At 44.3% G+C, this 17,113-nt stretch overlaps 1 protein-coding gene across 3 annotated transcripts in view; it reads right to left on the bottom strand.

The window, feature by feature from the left end:
• AKAP10 (A-kinase anchoring protein 10) overlaps positions 1-17,113 on the bottom strand; it is a 505,176-nt gene that overhangs the window by 86,820 nt on the left and 401,243 nt on the right. For all 3 annotated transcript variants that reach the window (XM_085649331.1, XM_085649332.1, XM_085649333.1), the window contains exons 10-12: positions 11,017-11,184; positions 10,028-10,137; positions 6,898-6,980 (exon numbers count right to left, since the gene is read on the bottom strand). In XM_085649331.1, coding sequence (XP_085505457.1) covers positions 6,898-6,980; positions 10,028-10,137; positions 11,017-11,184 — 361 coding nt within the window. The remainder of the gene's footprint in view (positions 1-6,897; positions 6,981-10,027; positions 10,138-11,016; positions 11,185-17,113) is intronic.

The following is a 17,113-nucleotide window of genomic DNA, read 5'->3' as shown; positions in this document are numbered from 1 at the left end:
CTGTACATGTACATCTGTAGCTATTTCAGCTCGGTTGGGAATGCTCATCTTTTTGTCGCCCTTTGCAGCCGAGCTGCACAGCTGCTGGCCTGGCAGCCACTACAAACACCATTGACTGTCAAGCAAAAGAAAACCAACCTTCCATTTTATCCTTTTTTTTTTTTTTTAAACTCAATTAAGGAAAGATATTGTTTTCTATCTGTATTTTTGTGTAAAATTCACTAAGAACTGAATACTTGGGGACTGATTCTGAATTTGGTGGTCCATCGATCCACCAAACTCACGGTAGCGTGGCGGGAACCACCGCACTGGCAGTCCCACCGTATTAATAGTGCGGCGGTCGCACCGCCACAGGCCCACTGTAACTGCCGGGGATCATAGATCCTGCGGCAGTGGTGCAGCGGTGTGAGGCCCTAATATGCTAGTGGTGCCGTAGCGGCACCGCTAAGCATATTAGGAGTTCCCTCACCTCCTAATAAAACTCTGGCAACGGGGGTCCTACAGGGCACCCTGTTGCCTCAGGGCCAGAGGATTAATGCAAGGGGGCATATGTTGTGAACCCCCTGTTCCTGCACAGTATGAACTTAAGTCTATGCCGTGCAGGAACGGGTTTTGGCGTTCCCACTGCGGTGCCTTTCTAAGGCTCACCGCCTGGAACCGCCAAAGCACTGCCACCCAGACTAGGAGAAAACTCCTAATCGGGTGGGTGACCGGCGGTGGAGATTGGCGGAGTGGGGTGCAGGCATTGCGGTCCACACCACCAAGCTCATAATCAGGAGCTTAGTCTGCAGAGGGTCTGTTTATATGCTTGATCTTGAGACATGTTTTTAATAAAGAGAAATCTATTTCTAAACATTTGTTACATTTCAGAGCTTTTCAAATTATCCTTTCATTGTTATTTTTCCTACTTTTGAATTTTGAAGCAAATAAAAGCTGAAAGAAAATAAAAGCTGCCAAGGACATGTTTGCCAGACACAGCATTCTTTACCTTTCCCCAAACAGACAATTAAACTTGCTTCCTTGGACAATTAGGTCAACAAAAGTGTGTTCATCATAATTCTGATGATTATTGGCCTGGCTTTAGAGGGAAGGTAGGCAGACTGTTTATGAGCTGGAATTACAAACAATGTTTTCTTCACCAGGAGATCTTCGTTAATCAAACAAACTCTTTAAAGAGATATTCTGGCCGATCCCCTTTGCATCAAGAGCAGACTAAGCTAGATAAAATGGAAAATATAATGGTGTGGAAAAAACACAGAAGAGCAGAATTTGCGGAGAGGGCTCCAACACTGATGTATAACCTCTGGAGATAGTCATATTTGGTAAAAAGACGGATTCATCTCCATGTGGCTGCACTAGTTTAAACAGAAAAATCTGCATTAGCTGCGTTTTCCTTAGATAACAATGGTATACATCTCACCAGATGATTTGGTGAAAATGTTGTGCGAGACAATTCATCTGAAAAAAGCTGCATAGAAAATGCCCTGCCAATGCAGCAGCACTGTTGCTAAAATGAAAAAAACTCCTATGCTTTTCTTTGGTTATGAGATACCACTGAAAGCATGTTACAAAATGTGAAGAGAGTTCCTCCTGCTTCAGAGGAAAGTTTGGGAAAGAACGAGGGAAGAAAACAAATGCAGTTTATTTAATTCTGAAAGAATAGGTTGCAATACACTGTAAAATTTTGAATTTTGTATATTAATCTTGCAAACAGAACACACGTTTTAGTAATCTTTCAGTTCAACCCTATACTCATTTAGAATGATACTTCGATTAGAGACAATTCTGATAAGAAATTCTATCACCTTAAAAAGAAAATACATGATTTCAGAAAGGAGCACCTTTCAAACTTGAAAAGGGAAAATCCGCCAAAATTGTCACCTAACTGTTAATATTTTTATTTTAAATAAACCATTTTTCTATAAACAACCAAAACCTCTACGAAATTACTTAAAATATACTGGTTAGTAATTTGTTTTTTAAATTATTTCTCGAATTAAAAACAAACATTTTTACAATAAAACACTTCCCATCGTACTCCCCTACAATCTCAATACTCTATATAAAAATGTGCAATACTTACAAAAAGTAAATACATCACAAAAAAATGAAGCAGGTAAATATTTTGTCAGAATAACACAAAAACATAGAATTTAATGAATTAACAATTATACAATTAAAATGAAAAAATGTAAATTGAAAAAATTTAATAATGAATAAAAAAATAATATAATTAACCATTAAAAAATTGTTTCCTATTTAAATAAATTAAAGTTACAATAAATAATTTACATACTTGCTTTTGTAATTAACCAACTACATTTTACAGATTTAAAAAAAAAATAAACATCTTGAAATATAGTCCCACCCATTTGCCCTACAAGCCTAACACCACATCAATATTAGCTAAATGGAAATAAACTGAAAAACAATAAAACTACCAAAACTTGTTCTCCATTCGTCTTTTGTGTGGTCAGTTTCTTGGTTGACACTATCCGTGCCCAACAATCAATTAACTGCAAGTGTGCAGAGCTCTAATTTGGGACCTTTTTAGATGCAAAAGAGGCCATGCCAGCAACTGGGGAAGAGGGACGGCAGGGAGGAATCTGTGATTGCATTAGAGTATTCAGCAGAAAGAGCATTACCAAAGGTAAGTAATTTGTTCTTCTGTAGATATTTCAAACCGCATTCTGCATCTTTAGAATAGATACTAAAGCAGTACTGCCTCAGATGGTGGGCCTGTGAGACGGCTCATACCAAAATGTTTTGAAGGACTGAACAGCCAAAATGCCCATCCCGTCAGACCAGAGTGTCAAGACAGAAGTGCTTGGTGAAGGTGTGCACTGAAGTTCAGACTGTTTTCCTGACAAATATCCAGGGCAGGCAATCGGTGTGCCAATGCGGTGGTAGTGGCAGCATTGGCTCTGGTGGAATGGGCCTGCAGTCCTTCTGGAAGGTTTCTTGGCCAGCGCATAGCAGATCTTCATGCAAAGGACTATCCACCTGGACAAAGTCTTCTTCTGCACTGTATTGACTTTCATCACCCCATAAAAAAAAACCACAAAATGCAGATTGTCTGCGGATGGTCTTTGAAGCAATTGATGTGAACGCTCAGTGCTCTTTTTGGGGTCAAAACAATGAAGTTTCTCCTCCTCCTTGAGGAGTGAGGCTGAGCACAGATCGTCGAAGTGTGATGGACTGTCCGACATGAAAAAGTCACAGCCTTTAGAAGAAAGACTACTCTGGTCCTCAACACCAGTTTATATGGGAACAAGGTGGTATTTAAACATTAAACATACAGAGCCTGTAGTTCACTCATGCAACACTTTGAAGTTACGGCAATGAGAAAGATTGTAATACAAGTCTGAAGACACAGAGGTCAGTTTTGCATCTGATCAACTAGGGTACCCATCAGGAACATGAGTACCAAGTGAAGGTCCCACTGTAGTATCTAAAAATGTTTGGTTGGGAACATACAAATTAAACCTTTAAGAAAAGGCATCACAACAGGTGATTTAAAGAAGGACGGTTGGTGTGGCAAAGCAGTTAGAAAAAATCATCGAAATAAGGCAGACTCTCTCACCACTTCTCTGTAAGAGGAAGGTTGTCATCATCATTCCTCAGGCAGGAGTTAAAAACAGAAAAGTCAGTCAGAGACTTGCACCTTGCTACTATTTGCTTGATGGGGAAAAAATGCACGTTACTACTTCTACCAATACCGCTCCAAAGACAGTGAAGGAAGGCCTAGCATGGAGGAGAAAAAGCAGTGCATTTATTTTTATTTAAATAGCAAGACCTCCCACGGATTATTTATAGAACCACAGAGGATTGGAAAGATGAGCACAGAAGTAGGACTAGATGCCTCAAGCTAGGCTGCTTCCTCTCTTAAGAGGTATACTAAGAAGGTATACACTGTGTTACTCAACTGTAAATTATTCAGCAGAAAGTAAAAAACTATTTAAAAAAAGGTCTGTAAAGGAAAATACACTTTCAAGAGATGGTGGAGCTTTCTTTAAGGTTACTTTGTCAGTCTAAATCCCAGTCTCCATTCTGGCCATTTCATAAAGGGCTCAATGCGAATATTTAGCCATAAAATTATGACTGAGACAAAATAAGAAATTGCCATTGTTAAAAAGGAGGATGAGACGGAAAACAACTAAACTCTGATAAAAACACCTTTTGAGTTCTAAAGCACCACATATTCTCAAGAATCAGTATCAGTAGAGTCTAGAACGTCTGATATTATATGGCATGAAAATCAATCTGAGACAGGCTGTAAACTAGATTGGTGTTGCATTCATCACCCAAAAATGGGCACAAGGAGCCACTTTGCTAGTGTCAAGGAAGAGGTTCCTTGACCAGAAATATGATGCCTCCAAAGCAGTGCTTGTGGATATCAAAAAGATATCTGAATATAAAACAAAACTGGGATATCAAACAGTATATAGTTGTCAAAATCCTGCATGTTTTCACTGCAGTATTCCAAGCAAACAACTATGCTACTACATTGTAGAGAAATGCAGTAGCTTTTAAACAAAAGTGACGGGAATCAGTTGATCTCAAAGCAAGATGAGAAAAAGCTTTGTAAACAGAAGTATAGTCTACTTATCCACCATTCTGGAAATACAGGAGGGCAGAAGCAAAAACACAATTATGAACTTAGAAACTATTTTTGGTATCTTACCGTGTACTGTTCAGGGAGTAAGTGCAAGTAACATTAAAATGGAAAAATAACTAAGGTGATTCTGTAGACCTTAAAAGTCTAAAGGCCACACTAAGATGTGAACTAGCAAGGGACACGTCTGCTTTTTAACAAATTGGACATTAGCCTCTCCCAGCACATTGTGGAGAAGTTTAAATACTTGACCAACTCTGATGCCAGAGGACTGTTTAATAATCATGTAATAATCTTCTCCCTTATGGACAAATCAATAGACTTATCCATTGCAAAATACTGGGGTAACCCATAAAAAATCTGAAGGACCTGGGTAACATGCAATACAGAAAACAATGGTTCTGATGGACAGAGGTGTGGCGCAGCGGCCAGGGCGACTGACGTTGGACACTGGGGATCACGGTTCGGTCCCTGGCACCAGCGGCAAGTCAACCCAGCACCATGTGACTCTGGACAATAGCTCGCTTAATCTTCCCGAGGGCCCCCAGCGCCGGGATACCTACGGGTAGATGTGCACTTTACAAATACTGGATTTACATTTATTTACATTTACAGTAAGGATAGAAAAATTCAATTAAACTATTCTGGTTCTTGCAGCGACCAATGTATGAAAATAGTGAATATACAGCATCAATATAGATTGAAATTTATGCTTTGGACTAATATTGCGTTTTGTGTTCTGATTTTTGTAATTCATAAGCTCTCTCCCTGTTATTCTATTTCCAAGTTTGACTTGGGATCGTTGAATGGCTTTGATGGAAATTGTGCCTGGTTTTAAATAGATTTTGCTTTTCAGTAAATATAAGACTGTTGGTCATAGGGACCTCTGTTCCTTTAAAACAGGACCCAATTATGGCACTGTTTCATGTACTTTTTTAGAGACTTAGGGCCTTATTTGGATATCGGCAGACAGGTTATCCGTCACAACAGTGATGGATATCTCGGTTGCCAAAATCTAAAACCGAAAGGATAGTATGGGATTTATATCTCAGCAGACAGGATATCTATCATCGTTGTGATGAAGTAACCCATCCGCGGATATCTAAATCAGGCCCTTAGTGTACCTTCTTCTTAACTTCTAGAAGATGTGGTGCCGGAAAGTGTGCGAGAGTGGTTTGTTTTTTGTTTTTCTCTCTCTCTCTCTTTCCCTCCCAATAACTTCCAGTTATCTTGGACCAACTTTGTCAGAGATATAAAGCGTGCTCGTCAGACAGGAATAGACAAGACCCGTGTTCCTTAACTTTAAAGACCTGACCAACTTTGGTTCCCTAAAGAATGCTATTTACTAACCCTAACAGATTTATGTGACCTCCAGTTTCCAGAACAGAGTACAAAGATGTTTCTGTTAGAGTTCCTAAATATGTGCCCATTCTGCCATCCATGGATCTGTGACAATTGACACACCTGGATCCGACTGCCTGATTGGTATGCTCTATCTTGTTCTCCTGAAGGTTGTCACCACTGGGCCTCTATTTTATGCTATAGAACTATGGTTACATACAAGATAAGGCTCAGTGTAATGGAAGATGATATCAATCAAAGCACTGCTCTGTGCTACACGAACGTGCACTGATCCACTGGCACATGTTCTTGGTTTTTCACTATAAGAGGTTGTGTAGGACATCAGACAACTAGGATGAAGTGGGAATACCAGTTTCAATGGGTGCACTGCAAGATATGAATGCACTGCTAAACAACCGACACTCCAAGAAATCCTTAACTCGAGTGCTAATGTTGCGTAAAGAATGTCAACTTGCATAGTCCATTCCTACTTTCTCTAAGTTAAAACAAATTAACATTCAGGTATTCCATTGTGGCAAGGATACCTGTCAAGGTAGAATGAGGGTTTACAAGAGCAGCTTGAAAAGAACTAGAAAAGGCATGTGGCAAATATTAAAACCTATCTTCTTATTTTCTGATTAGAACACGCAATGTTAGAAGATAATCTCTATCAAGATATATTAACAACACAACTTGCTTATTCTAACTAAGTCTAGCTAAGCATGTGACCTGTTAATTGGGAACTGTAGTTACACGCCTCTTAAATATTGAAAGGGTGATAGTTAGCTTTTCAATTATGTAACATTAAGATACAAACCTCTGCATGGATGCAAAATAGCTTTTCCGAAAACGTAAACAGCCTACACACTTACTTACAGATTCTCTGATGGAATCAGTTTAATATAACTCAAAGATGTGGATGCAAAGAAAAATAAACACACCTTTGGATTTCTTTATGTCGGGCTCTGGTTCGGACTCTCTGATGAACTGGCCCAGGTCACTCACTTTTCCAAAACTCATTTTCCTGCAGCAACATAAAAAGGAAAAGTGACACTATCTGCTTCAGGACAGCTTTAAGGAAGTGCAAGATTGATAGAAACAGTCAAAGCAAAACATCTATATTATTAATAATAATTTGTAACTAGTCCAGTTAAGCTCCTGCTGCAAAGCACAATAATAAGAGCCACTTTAACCAAATTAAATGTTAATCATTTTATCAATATTGGAAGGATGAAAGCCTGACTCTGCCCCAAAAGTATTTTAACAAAAATGCCATGAGTTTCAAGCAGTCACCGAGATCACTTTTAGGGCTCATAGAAAATTCATGTACAACAGAACAATTAGAATAACTTGTCACACTCTGTTTAGAGTCTCATTTATCCTGGTTCTAATCAGCAACTGTAAAGATATTGTTTCTTCGATGATTTCAAACTGTTCTGCAGAATTCTCAAGTCTGTCCCTGTCAGAGACGGGAGACCAGGGAAAATGTTATACTAACTATGTGCTATCAAAGAGGCTTAAACTCCCTGGCAGTCCCAGCCATCGTCAATATTTTGGGATGTTCCAGCAGCAGGAAGGATTTGGACAAAAGGAAAAGTTGCTTACCTGTAATCCCAGATTTAATTTCCTCAGATAAAAGAATGAACGATTGCAGATATCCGCCAATAAAATGGCAGCATTTTGACAATGCCACTAATATTCTAAGGAGCTATATTTTCCAAAATTCCATGCAGTGTTAAGACGGTTAATTTAAAGTTGACAGCAGACTAATCCTTTGGTATGTGGGACTTTCTTCATCTTTTTGTGTGTTCCTTCAAGATTACATTTAACACTATTAAGAAACGTAGTAAGTAACAAACAATTCGCGTCATCTATGCATTTGTTATCAATTTATTGCCTTAAATAGAACATAAGCCTTGGTGGCTAAAGCATAATATCTGTTGGCTAAACTAAGTTTGAGCTAGAACAATTCAAATGTAAAACTTATATTTGACTGGAAAGGAGTGATGTTCCTTCTGCAATTATTGCTAACAGGAAGGCTCAAGTAACTAATTCCTATATAGTTGTATGTATAAACTCAAAAAAGATTTCTAATTAAATGTCTTGAGAGTGAAGGAATAGGCCAAAGCTACTCTTTATGGTATCTTTATTACCATTAGTGTCCATCACTGACAACCTTCAGTGTTTCTTCAACGCTTCTATTGAGTTTTGTATTTTAGGTGTAATACATGCATCTTGCATACGTTGAATTCAATTGGCATCATTACCTCCAAAACTTACAAAGACTCTAGTACACAGATTAGATAATGAAAATGAGGAGATCTTCTCCCAAATATTTTTTCCATGCTCACATGCCTTTTCGACTGATCTGGCGCTGCACATCCTACATAACATAAATAAGTGGAACGCAGGGAACATCTTGGAAAACAAAAGCAGGACAAATCCTCCAAAACTAGTAACATAGCGTAACGCTCTGAAGGGTATAGGGCCTGCAACTTGCTACTGCGTTTGTTAGTGGCTGCAATTTTGGAAATCAGGAAGGAAGTTCCTAAGATACAAATGTAAGCAAATCAATTTGACAGAATCAAGTTCAGATGTGATGTGAAGGCGAGAAACTGATGCTTCAGCTACACCTAATAGGCAGTGGAGAAGGAATCTCCTTCTACTAAGATGTAAAAGTGAACAGGTATGTTTTACAGATGACTACCTTCGTGCCCTATTAAGCTAGATGCTTGGAGAATAAAATTTTATAATTGAACAAGCAAGTGAACTGACTGATATTCTTTACCCTCTGTATCGCACTCTGAATTAGGAAGAGTCAGAGAAAAGGAACACAGGGATGTTCTTGTCCAAGCAAACATCAGGTCATACCAATGGACCAAAATCATCTACTGATTCAAAAGGCAAATGGTTTCCAACTGATGTTAACATGTGCTCAAACTGGATTTCTGCAGGTCGCAAAGAAGTTGAGAAGCTCTTGCTCAATCTCAAACCATAAGGAGTGTAGACACCTTTTCAGCCATACATCCACCATCCCAGAGGTAGAGACAAATGTGTGAGATGGAATAGGCTTAGATTCACTACCTAGCCATTGATCGCAAAGCTCAGAGAATGCACGAGAAGCATCTCATAGAGAAACACCTCCATGACACCATAGCGGATACTGAATTCTTGACTAGCAAGTTGTCCAAGGTCTGACTCATGATTGATATTTGTAAGGGAAGGAAGGCCTGAATAGCCCCAATTAATTTAATCTTACTTGGGTATGCTGCCTTTGCTTCGCAGGTTTAATCTGGGGGTCATTACATCACATGCCATACACTGGAAGTCTCTGCATCAATGGTACATTATCTAGATTTACATGGGGAGTATTTACATCACAGCTTTCAAGTAGTCTTAAAAATGTTTCCACTTAATATAAATATATCAACATATATACACGTTGCAAAATAAAAGGTTAGGTGTACTTAAAATATGCTACATTTAAAAATATTAACTGTTAAAATGTTAATTACCTTATAATTAACAATAGACGTATAATAATAAAATAACCTACTTTAATGATGATCTATTAAGTGATATAAAAAATGGAATAAGATAAGTAATTTTAAAAGTATAAAAATGATTTTTTAAACACTTTTTGTGTGTTTAAGGAATTAGGAGCATAGTTAATTAACACATAGATAGAAATTGTTTTAAGTATTTAGAATAGTAGTACCATATAGAAAAAAAGCAGTGTACAAAACTTAAGAAAGAGAAAAGGGAGTTCTTAGGGGGAGGGGGTTTTACTCCTCCAAAAGAAAAGTCATTTATAATTCTAAATAAACAAAAAGTACAGGGAGGATGGTGTTATTTACGATGCTGGTAACCACACTCTATATAAATTCAACACAAACAGTAACAAAACTAGATTTAATTCATTCTTTCATACCTCTTTCCAAGTAAACTGTTATTAAATGGTTCCTTAGACTTTTAACCCCAGGCATGTAGAGTTTAGATTTGAGAACAAGCATCTTTCCTAAGAAAACATTGTCATTGAGATTAAAAAGTTCACAGTTTACGATCCCTTACCCAGCATACGTTCGTTGGTACAAAGATTCTGGGTCCAGGCTTGCAGCGTCTACAATTATTGCTTCGTCAAAATTTTTCAGGATTTTAATATTTGCCTTTTTGACAGTAGACTAAAACAAAGATTCCAGATGTTAGTGTCAAATAAAACTGATAAGAAAAATCACTATTAATATAGCCATTTTACTGTTCCACTCATTCTCTTGGATAACATCACATGAATTAGTTACATAATCATCTTGTGACCTATAACTATGAATGATAAATAAGATCTAAAGTACTGTTTGCAAATTGCTGTATACTCAAAAGTAATGAATGTGGGGTTTGTGATGTTTCGACACAATGCTCGTAGCAAGCTTAGTACCACATGCACTCTTAACTATATGACTACATAAAATAAATTAAAAAAAGGACAAGCAAGCCTGAGAATCATGCTGGGCAGGGAGTGCGGAATTTACTTTTTGGTTTCCATAATCAAAATTAATATGTTTTTAAACCAAGTAAACATATACTTTTAAAACTGTTCAAGGAAGCCTTTTTTACTGTCCTTTAAATAGAGGTTGGTGGTTGGGTCCAAGAAGTACATTTTAGAGTTTCCTTCAAGCAGGAAGTGTGGTTACAATAAAAAAACACCTAAAAATAGGAATGCAATTTTTTGTTTTTAAATATATGAGGACTAGGGTGATTAACATAGTTGTCACCTTGTAAGACAAAAAAAAAAAAAAGGTCTGTAGCTACTGCATAGTGCACCCCAGTTTGATTTCGATTCAAATGTCCTGATGTTCTCTGTTTCTCATTAAATATCAATAATTTTCTAACATTCTTCCCTCTCCCTTAAACACGCTTACACTTTCTTCATCATCCTAACTGGCTCAGTTATATATTTAACCACCTGTATTAGAGAAACATACTTGGACAGTTCCTGGTGCTGATGTAAACTGAATTTGAACCTGCAACAAACTGCATAGTATAATAACCAGAGATCTTCTTACCTGAGTACCAGTAGTGTCAGCACCTGCTGTCTCATGATCCAGCGAGTAGTTGGGCCCTTGACCTGGAAGACTACTCCCCCAGGCATACTCATCTCCACGTACTGAGTGAATGAGATCATTCAAATATTTGTAATAAAGGTTGCTGGACAGGAAGCCGGGTAAATAGACCTAAATGTTGTAAGAGAGGTTTTTGGTGCAATCGCTTAGTTGGACAAAGACAGCAGATTTACATCTAAAGGCTTACATTCACAACACTTTTTAAAAAAATATACCTGAATGTACAGTCAGCAGCAGATTGGTGGTGACCTATACAGTATTTCTAGAGAATGCTTAGACCAACGTGAACTGTTGGCAAGCTGAACATGCATTGGGTGGGATATATTTTTGTTTTCCTTTGAGACTTTGGTGTCCTCACTTTCTTTTTTTTGTAAATATTTTTATTAAGTTTTTTAAACATAAAGCAACATACATTGGCATCAAGTTCAGCAGTATACCAACCCATCGAGAGTGCAACTAAGCTTTCAGGACATTCTCGAAAAACAATGGTGCCCCTTCGGCTTCGCATGACAGTGTCCATCTCATTCTGCAAACAAGCGATAGATCGTCTATTCATGGTCACTTAATTCAGAGTCTGAAGAATCACGTGGGGGTTCACATATATTTCCTCTATAGGCATTCCACCCACCCCACACCTGGGTCCATTTTTTGGGGCAACCTCTATGAATATATACAGTTTTTTCGACAACCATTGTGGAGTTCATATCCCGGGACCATTGAGCGAGGGTCGGTGTTTGCCTAGATCCCCATCCCTGGGATATATTGCGTTTCGCCAACATGAGTCCCAGTGTTACCCAGAGTTGTGTCACTCTATTGAGATCTGTCGGTTCCCAGACGTTGAGGAGACACCTCCGCGGCTCCGGGAGCATCAGAACCTTGGTCACCTGGGAGAGTGTGCGCATTATTCCCTTCCAGTACAGAGTTATGACAGGGCCTTCCCAGAGGGTATGTAAGAGGGTTCCCTCCATACCACACTGCCTGAGACATAGGGGGGAGTCAGCTCGGTTAAGTCTAAATAGGAGTGTACGGGTGTAGTATGTGCGGTGCAAAATTTTTAGTTGGACCAGCCGCAGTTTGGACGATATGCCCACCTCCCTAGGGGAGGAGAGCGCCGCCTGCCATTCCGCCTAGTCAAAGTCCCCCAGCTCAGTCTCCCATCTACACTTAAGGGCTGCAAATGGTTCTGGCCGATTGTTTATCATTTTTCGGTATGTCAGGGAGGTCGCCCTTTGTGTCAGATGTTCCGTGAGGAGCCGGTCTTCCAATGGCGACGATTCCGGAAGCCGGGTCCCGGGCGGGACCACCGCCTGGAGTGCGTGACGGATTTGCATGTACCTGAAACGTTCGGTGTCGGCCAGGTCGTAATCTGCTTGTAATTGGGCGAATGTGACCAGCTATCCCTTCTTCCAAAGGTCACCAACCCTGGAGATGCCGATCAGATCCCATTGATGGAACCCCTTGGTAGTGCGCAGCACCCCCAACTGTTTTGCCTCCCATAAGGGTGTGGCCTGGGTTATTTTTCCGGCCCAGCCCAGAGCCCGCTGCGCCGCAAACCATATCTGGAGGGTATGCGCCGTGGGGCCCGAGGGGCAGCGGCCCCTCCTGTGGTTGTAGAGCGCTCCCATGACCCCCCCCCCAGCCCCCAGCAGCTGCCGATCCATACGATACGCCGGGTCCTCCCCAGGCACATGAAGCCACTGATTGATCACCATAAGTTGCGATGCCTAATAATACAGTCTTATGTCTGGGAGGGCTATGCCTCCGTCGTACCACCCCCTGGTGAGCTTATGGAGTGCGATCCGCGGCGCCTTATCCTCCCACAATAGGCTGGTGACCTCTGCATTGATGGCGGCGAAATACGTTGGCGGCACCGGGAAGGGAGTATTTTGAAGCATGTACAAAAATCTAGGGAGAGCCATCATTTTGAAGAGGGCGGCTCTCCTCAGCAGTGTCAAGGGTAAGGAACGCCAGTGCTTGACGTCGCTGCGGAACCTATTTAGGGGCTTCGTTAGATTTTCAGCCACAAATCTTTCCCTGTCAGTGGTCACATAGATTCCTAAGTATTTGAACCCGTCCTCCACCACCCGGATCTCGCATCCCCTCGGGAGCCGAGGTGGGGAGCCTCTGAGCATATATACAATTGACTTCTCCCAGTTAATCTCATAGCCGGACACCCTCCCGTACGACGCACAGATGTCCAGGAGACAGGCGATCGAGCGCGCCGGTGAGGCTAGGTACAGCAGGATGTCATCAGCATAGAGGGAGATGCGGTCCTCCCACCCCATGGTCCATTTTAGTCCCCGGATCACCGGGTCTTGCCGCATCCAGGCCGCGAGCGGCTCCAGAGCCAGAGCAAAAAGGAGCGGGGAAAGAGGGCAGCCTTGTCGCGTCCCCTGCCCCAACGGGAAGGGGTCCGAGATATGTCCGTTGACCACCACCTGTGCCAGTGGCTCGGTATACAAAGCTGAATCCATGCGCACATCTTGGGGCCAATTCCCACGCGGCGAAGAACGGCGAAGAGGAATGGCCACTCCACCCGGTCGAAAGCCATCCGCGCGTCCAGCGAGAGGATGGCCGCGGCCCGTGGAGCCGCCGTATATTCAGGGCGGTATTTCGGTGAGGCATGAATCCCGACTGGTCCGGTGTATCAGGGTTGAAAGGTAGGGCTGCAGCCTTGTCGCCAGCACCTTTGCCAGAATCTTCGCCTCAGCGTTCAGCAACGAGATTAGGCGATAAGAAGCGCATTCATGCGCCGGTTTGTTAGGCTTCGGAATCGCCACTATGGTAGCCACTCTCTGGTCGTGGGGCAGGATCCCTGTCGATAGGCTGTCTTTGTACATGGCCAATAGGTGCGGGACTACGTGGGTAGCGTTCTTCTTATAGAACTCCACCGGGATTCCATTTGGCCCCATCGCCTTCCCAGCACGGAGAGCGAGTATTGCTAATGTGAGCTCTTCCGCCTTCAGGTCCACCTCCAGGGCATCCACCCCAGACGGGGCCAGCCTTGGCATCGCGATGTCCCGGAGGAAGGCCTCGTCTGCCACAGTGGACGTGGCCTCCGGTGTATAGACCTTTTTGTAGTGAGCCGCTAGTGCCTCCACGATTTGCCGTGGTTCCGACGTGAAATCTCCTGAATCTAGCCGGATCCGCGCCACCCAACGTGCCGCCCGCTCCCCCTTCTCAAGCCAGGCCAGCAGTTTACCTGCCTTGTCCCCCAGCTCATAAATCGTATGACGTGCTGCCACCAGTTTGACTCGTGCGGCCTCCCAAAGATAGGACTTGTATTCCTGCTGCGCCATGTGGACTCTATGCGTGGTGTCATCATCAGTATGCGTGGCGTGGCTGGCCTCTGCCTCTTTCACCCCCTGCTCGAGCCTAAGCACCTCCAGCTGTTGAGTTCTCTTATGGTCTGTAACCATTGAGATTGCTTGTCCGTGAAGGACTGTTTTGTACGCCTCCCACAACGTCGTCGGGCCGACCCCCGAGTCCTTGTTTTCAGGGAAATACTGTTTGGTGGTCGCCTGAAGGGCTTTACGAATTTTAGGGATTTTGAGGTAACCCGGGTGAATTGGGAATATCCTGCGCTTACGTGGGGTAAAGTTTGTGGTCCGAGATGCCCCTGGGTAAGTGGGAAACGTCCGTCATTCCCCTCAACCCTGCAGGTGATGTGAAAATATAGTCTAGGCGGGAAAGGGTGTTGTGGGCCCTTGAGTGAAATGTGTATTGCCTGTCCTCCAGACTGTGCGCCCTCCAGGTGTCAATGAGGCCGAGTGCCTCCGTGAATTCACGCAGTTTGGGGGTGGCGCTACCGTGGTCTCTGAATGATGACCTGTCCAGTAGCGGGTCCATAGTTGCATTGAAGTCCCCGCCCATGATGAGCTCCCCTTGTGGTAACGTCAGCAGGAATTCACCCAATGCCCGGAAAGTATCCTGGTGGAGTGCCGGGGGGATGTATACAGTCACCAAATTATACACTTTCCCTTCCCATTGGCAGGTCAGCGCCGCGAATCGGCCCTGCTCCTCCCTACGGGAGTCAACCATAATCAGTGGGAAGCGCTTGTTTACTAATATGCCCACCCCTCGGGACCCAGACGTGAACTCAGAATGTATCGCCATCTTGAATCCCCATCTATCTAGTGCTTTCGCGGTCGTGCCTACTAGATGTGTTTCCTGTAAGAGTGCCACCGCCGGCCCCCTGCGCTTGAGATATTGTAGGACCAGCCCTCGTTTAATCTTATCTCCCAGTCCGTTCACATTCCACGACAGAACACTGAATGAGGGACTGTGTTGTTGCGTTAGCCTCGCAGTGGAGCTAGCGGTGGCCTCCCGGGTCTTGCTATGTGATTCCCCTGCCATGGAGGGTGGTTGAGAGTGTTCGCTGCCGCGCACCCCTCCTAGGATCTCTAACAGGCCTAGCTTGCAAAGTTCGCCAATGAATAGTTGCTAAACCTAGAACAGAACACAAACCAACTTTCCCAAGGTGCCCCAGTCCCCCCTCCCTCCTCCCTGCCTCCCTGCCCGGCGGATTTAAAACTACCCGCCACCCCAACTTAGCAGAGTGCTTGAGTCCCATAACTTGCTACTTGCGTGTGGGGGAGTAGCTGCTCACTGTCCCTCGTCCGATCCCCGCACCATGTGCTTGTCCATTCAAGAAACCGGTTATCAGAAGACTGCAAAGTTCAAAGACCAGAGACCGCAGCGCCCCTGCAATGTCCGAGTCCCCCGCGAGTGCCCGGACCCAACTGGCACCCGACACCCCCCCCCCGTCGCCGAAGTTCGCTCGCTCTGTCGCGGCCTCAGCTCTGCAGCGTGCTGTCATCCTCCCTCGACCCAGTTTCTTCCAGATTTTCAGGGGAGGCAGAATGGCTGAGGGGTGCGCCCCGCTCGGCCTGTCATTTTCGCCGGGCGCCAACCCTCCAGCCACTCCGTGGCCTCCGTCGGCGTGGCACAGAACCATGTGCGCCCCTCGGCCTCTACCCGAAGTTTCGCTGGGTAGAGCATTGCGTATTTAAGTTCTCGAGCGCGCAGCTCCGCCTTGACCGCGAGGAAGTCTCGGCGTTGCCGCATCACTGTCGCGGTGTAGTCCGGATAGAGGTTTACCGTGCAGTTGTCCACCCTCAGCGGGGGGGCGGCACGCGCCGCCTGGAGGATAGCGTCCCTGTCTCGGAAGTTGAAAATGCGGGCCAGGATCGGGCGCGGGGGGGCCCCGGGTCTCGGCCTCCCCCCAGGCACCCGGTGCGCCCTTTCGACTGAGAAAAATTTTGAGAGTCCACGTGGCTGCAGCTGTTCCGTGATAAGTTTTTCAACGAAGAGGTCCAATGCCGGTCCCCGTTCGCTCTCCGGCACACCCACGACGCGCACGTTATTCCGTCTGGAGCTGCCCTCCTGGTCATCGAGCTTGACCAGCAGCTGTTTTTGTACCAGTTCCAGCGATTGTATCCGCTTCCTACTCTCGACCGCATCTTTGGTGAGGGTCGCTGTAGTTGTTTCGACCTCGGACAGTCTCGTATTGATTTTGGCGACGTCGGCTCTCAGCAGAGTTACATCCGTGGAAATTGTGCCTATAGAGGCCTGCATCTGGGTCAGCGTGGCCATAACATCTGCCAGGGTGATCTCTTTGGTCTTTTCAGGGGGGGGTTGGTGGATGGAGGCAGTCCGATCCTTCTGAAAGGCGTACTTCTCGAGCCTGGCCTGTGCTCCCCCACGGTGGCCCTTTCCTCCCATGATGGCCTGCGCTGGCGGACCCCGCGCCCCTCGGGCCGTGTCAACAGGAGAGTCCGGGAGGGGCCGGGAGATCAGCGGGGGTCGGGCAGGTATCGCCGCCCACTGCAGAGACACCAAGTTGCTGCCTGTCCTCTGCCACGGGGTCCTGTCTCTGCCCCCCTCCAGTCCCGGCACTATGCAGGCCTCCAACCACTCGCCGGCTCCTCACCCGGGTGAGTCACTGCACACCACGCTCCGCCGGTGCCTTCAGCGCTAATCCTCCGACATGCACGCGCCGTCCGCCGTGTGGCCACACAGGACTCTGGGGGATGCCGAG

This window comes from Triturus cristatus, chromosome 3_2 (assembly GCF_964204655.1).
Source record: "Triturus cristatus chromosome 3_2, aTriCri1.1, whole genome shotgun sequence".
Taxonomy (NCBI): domain Eukaryota; kingdom Metazoa; phylum Chordata; class Amphibia; order Caudata; family Salamandridae; genus Triturus; species Triturus cristatus.
Note: the sequence above shows the minus strand (reverse complement) of the source record. Positions and strands in the feature narration are given on the sequence as shown.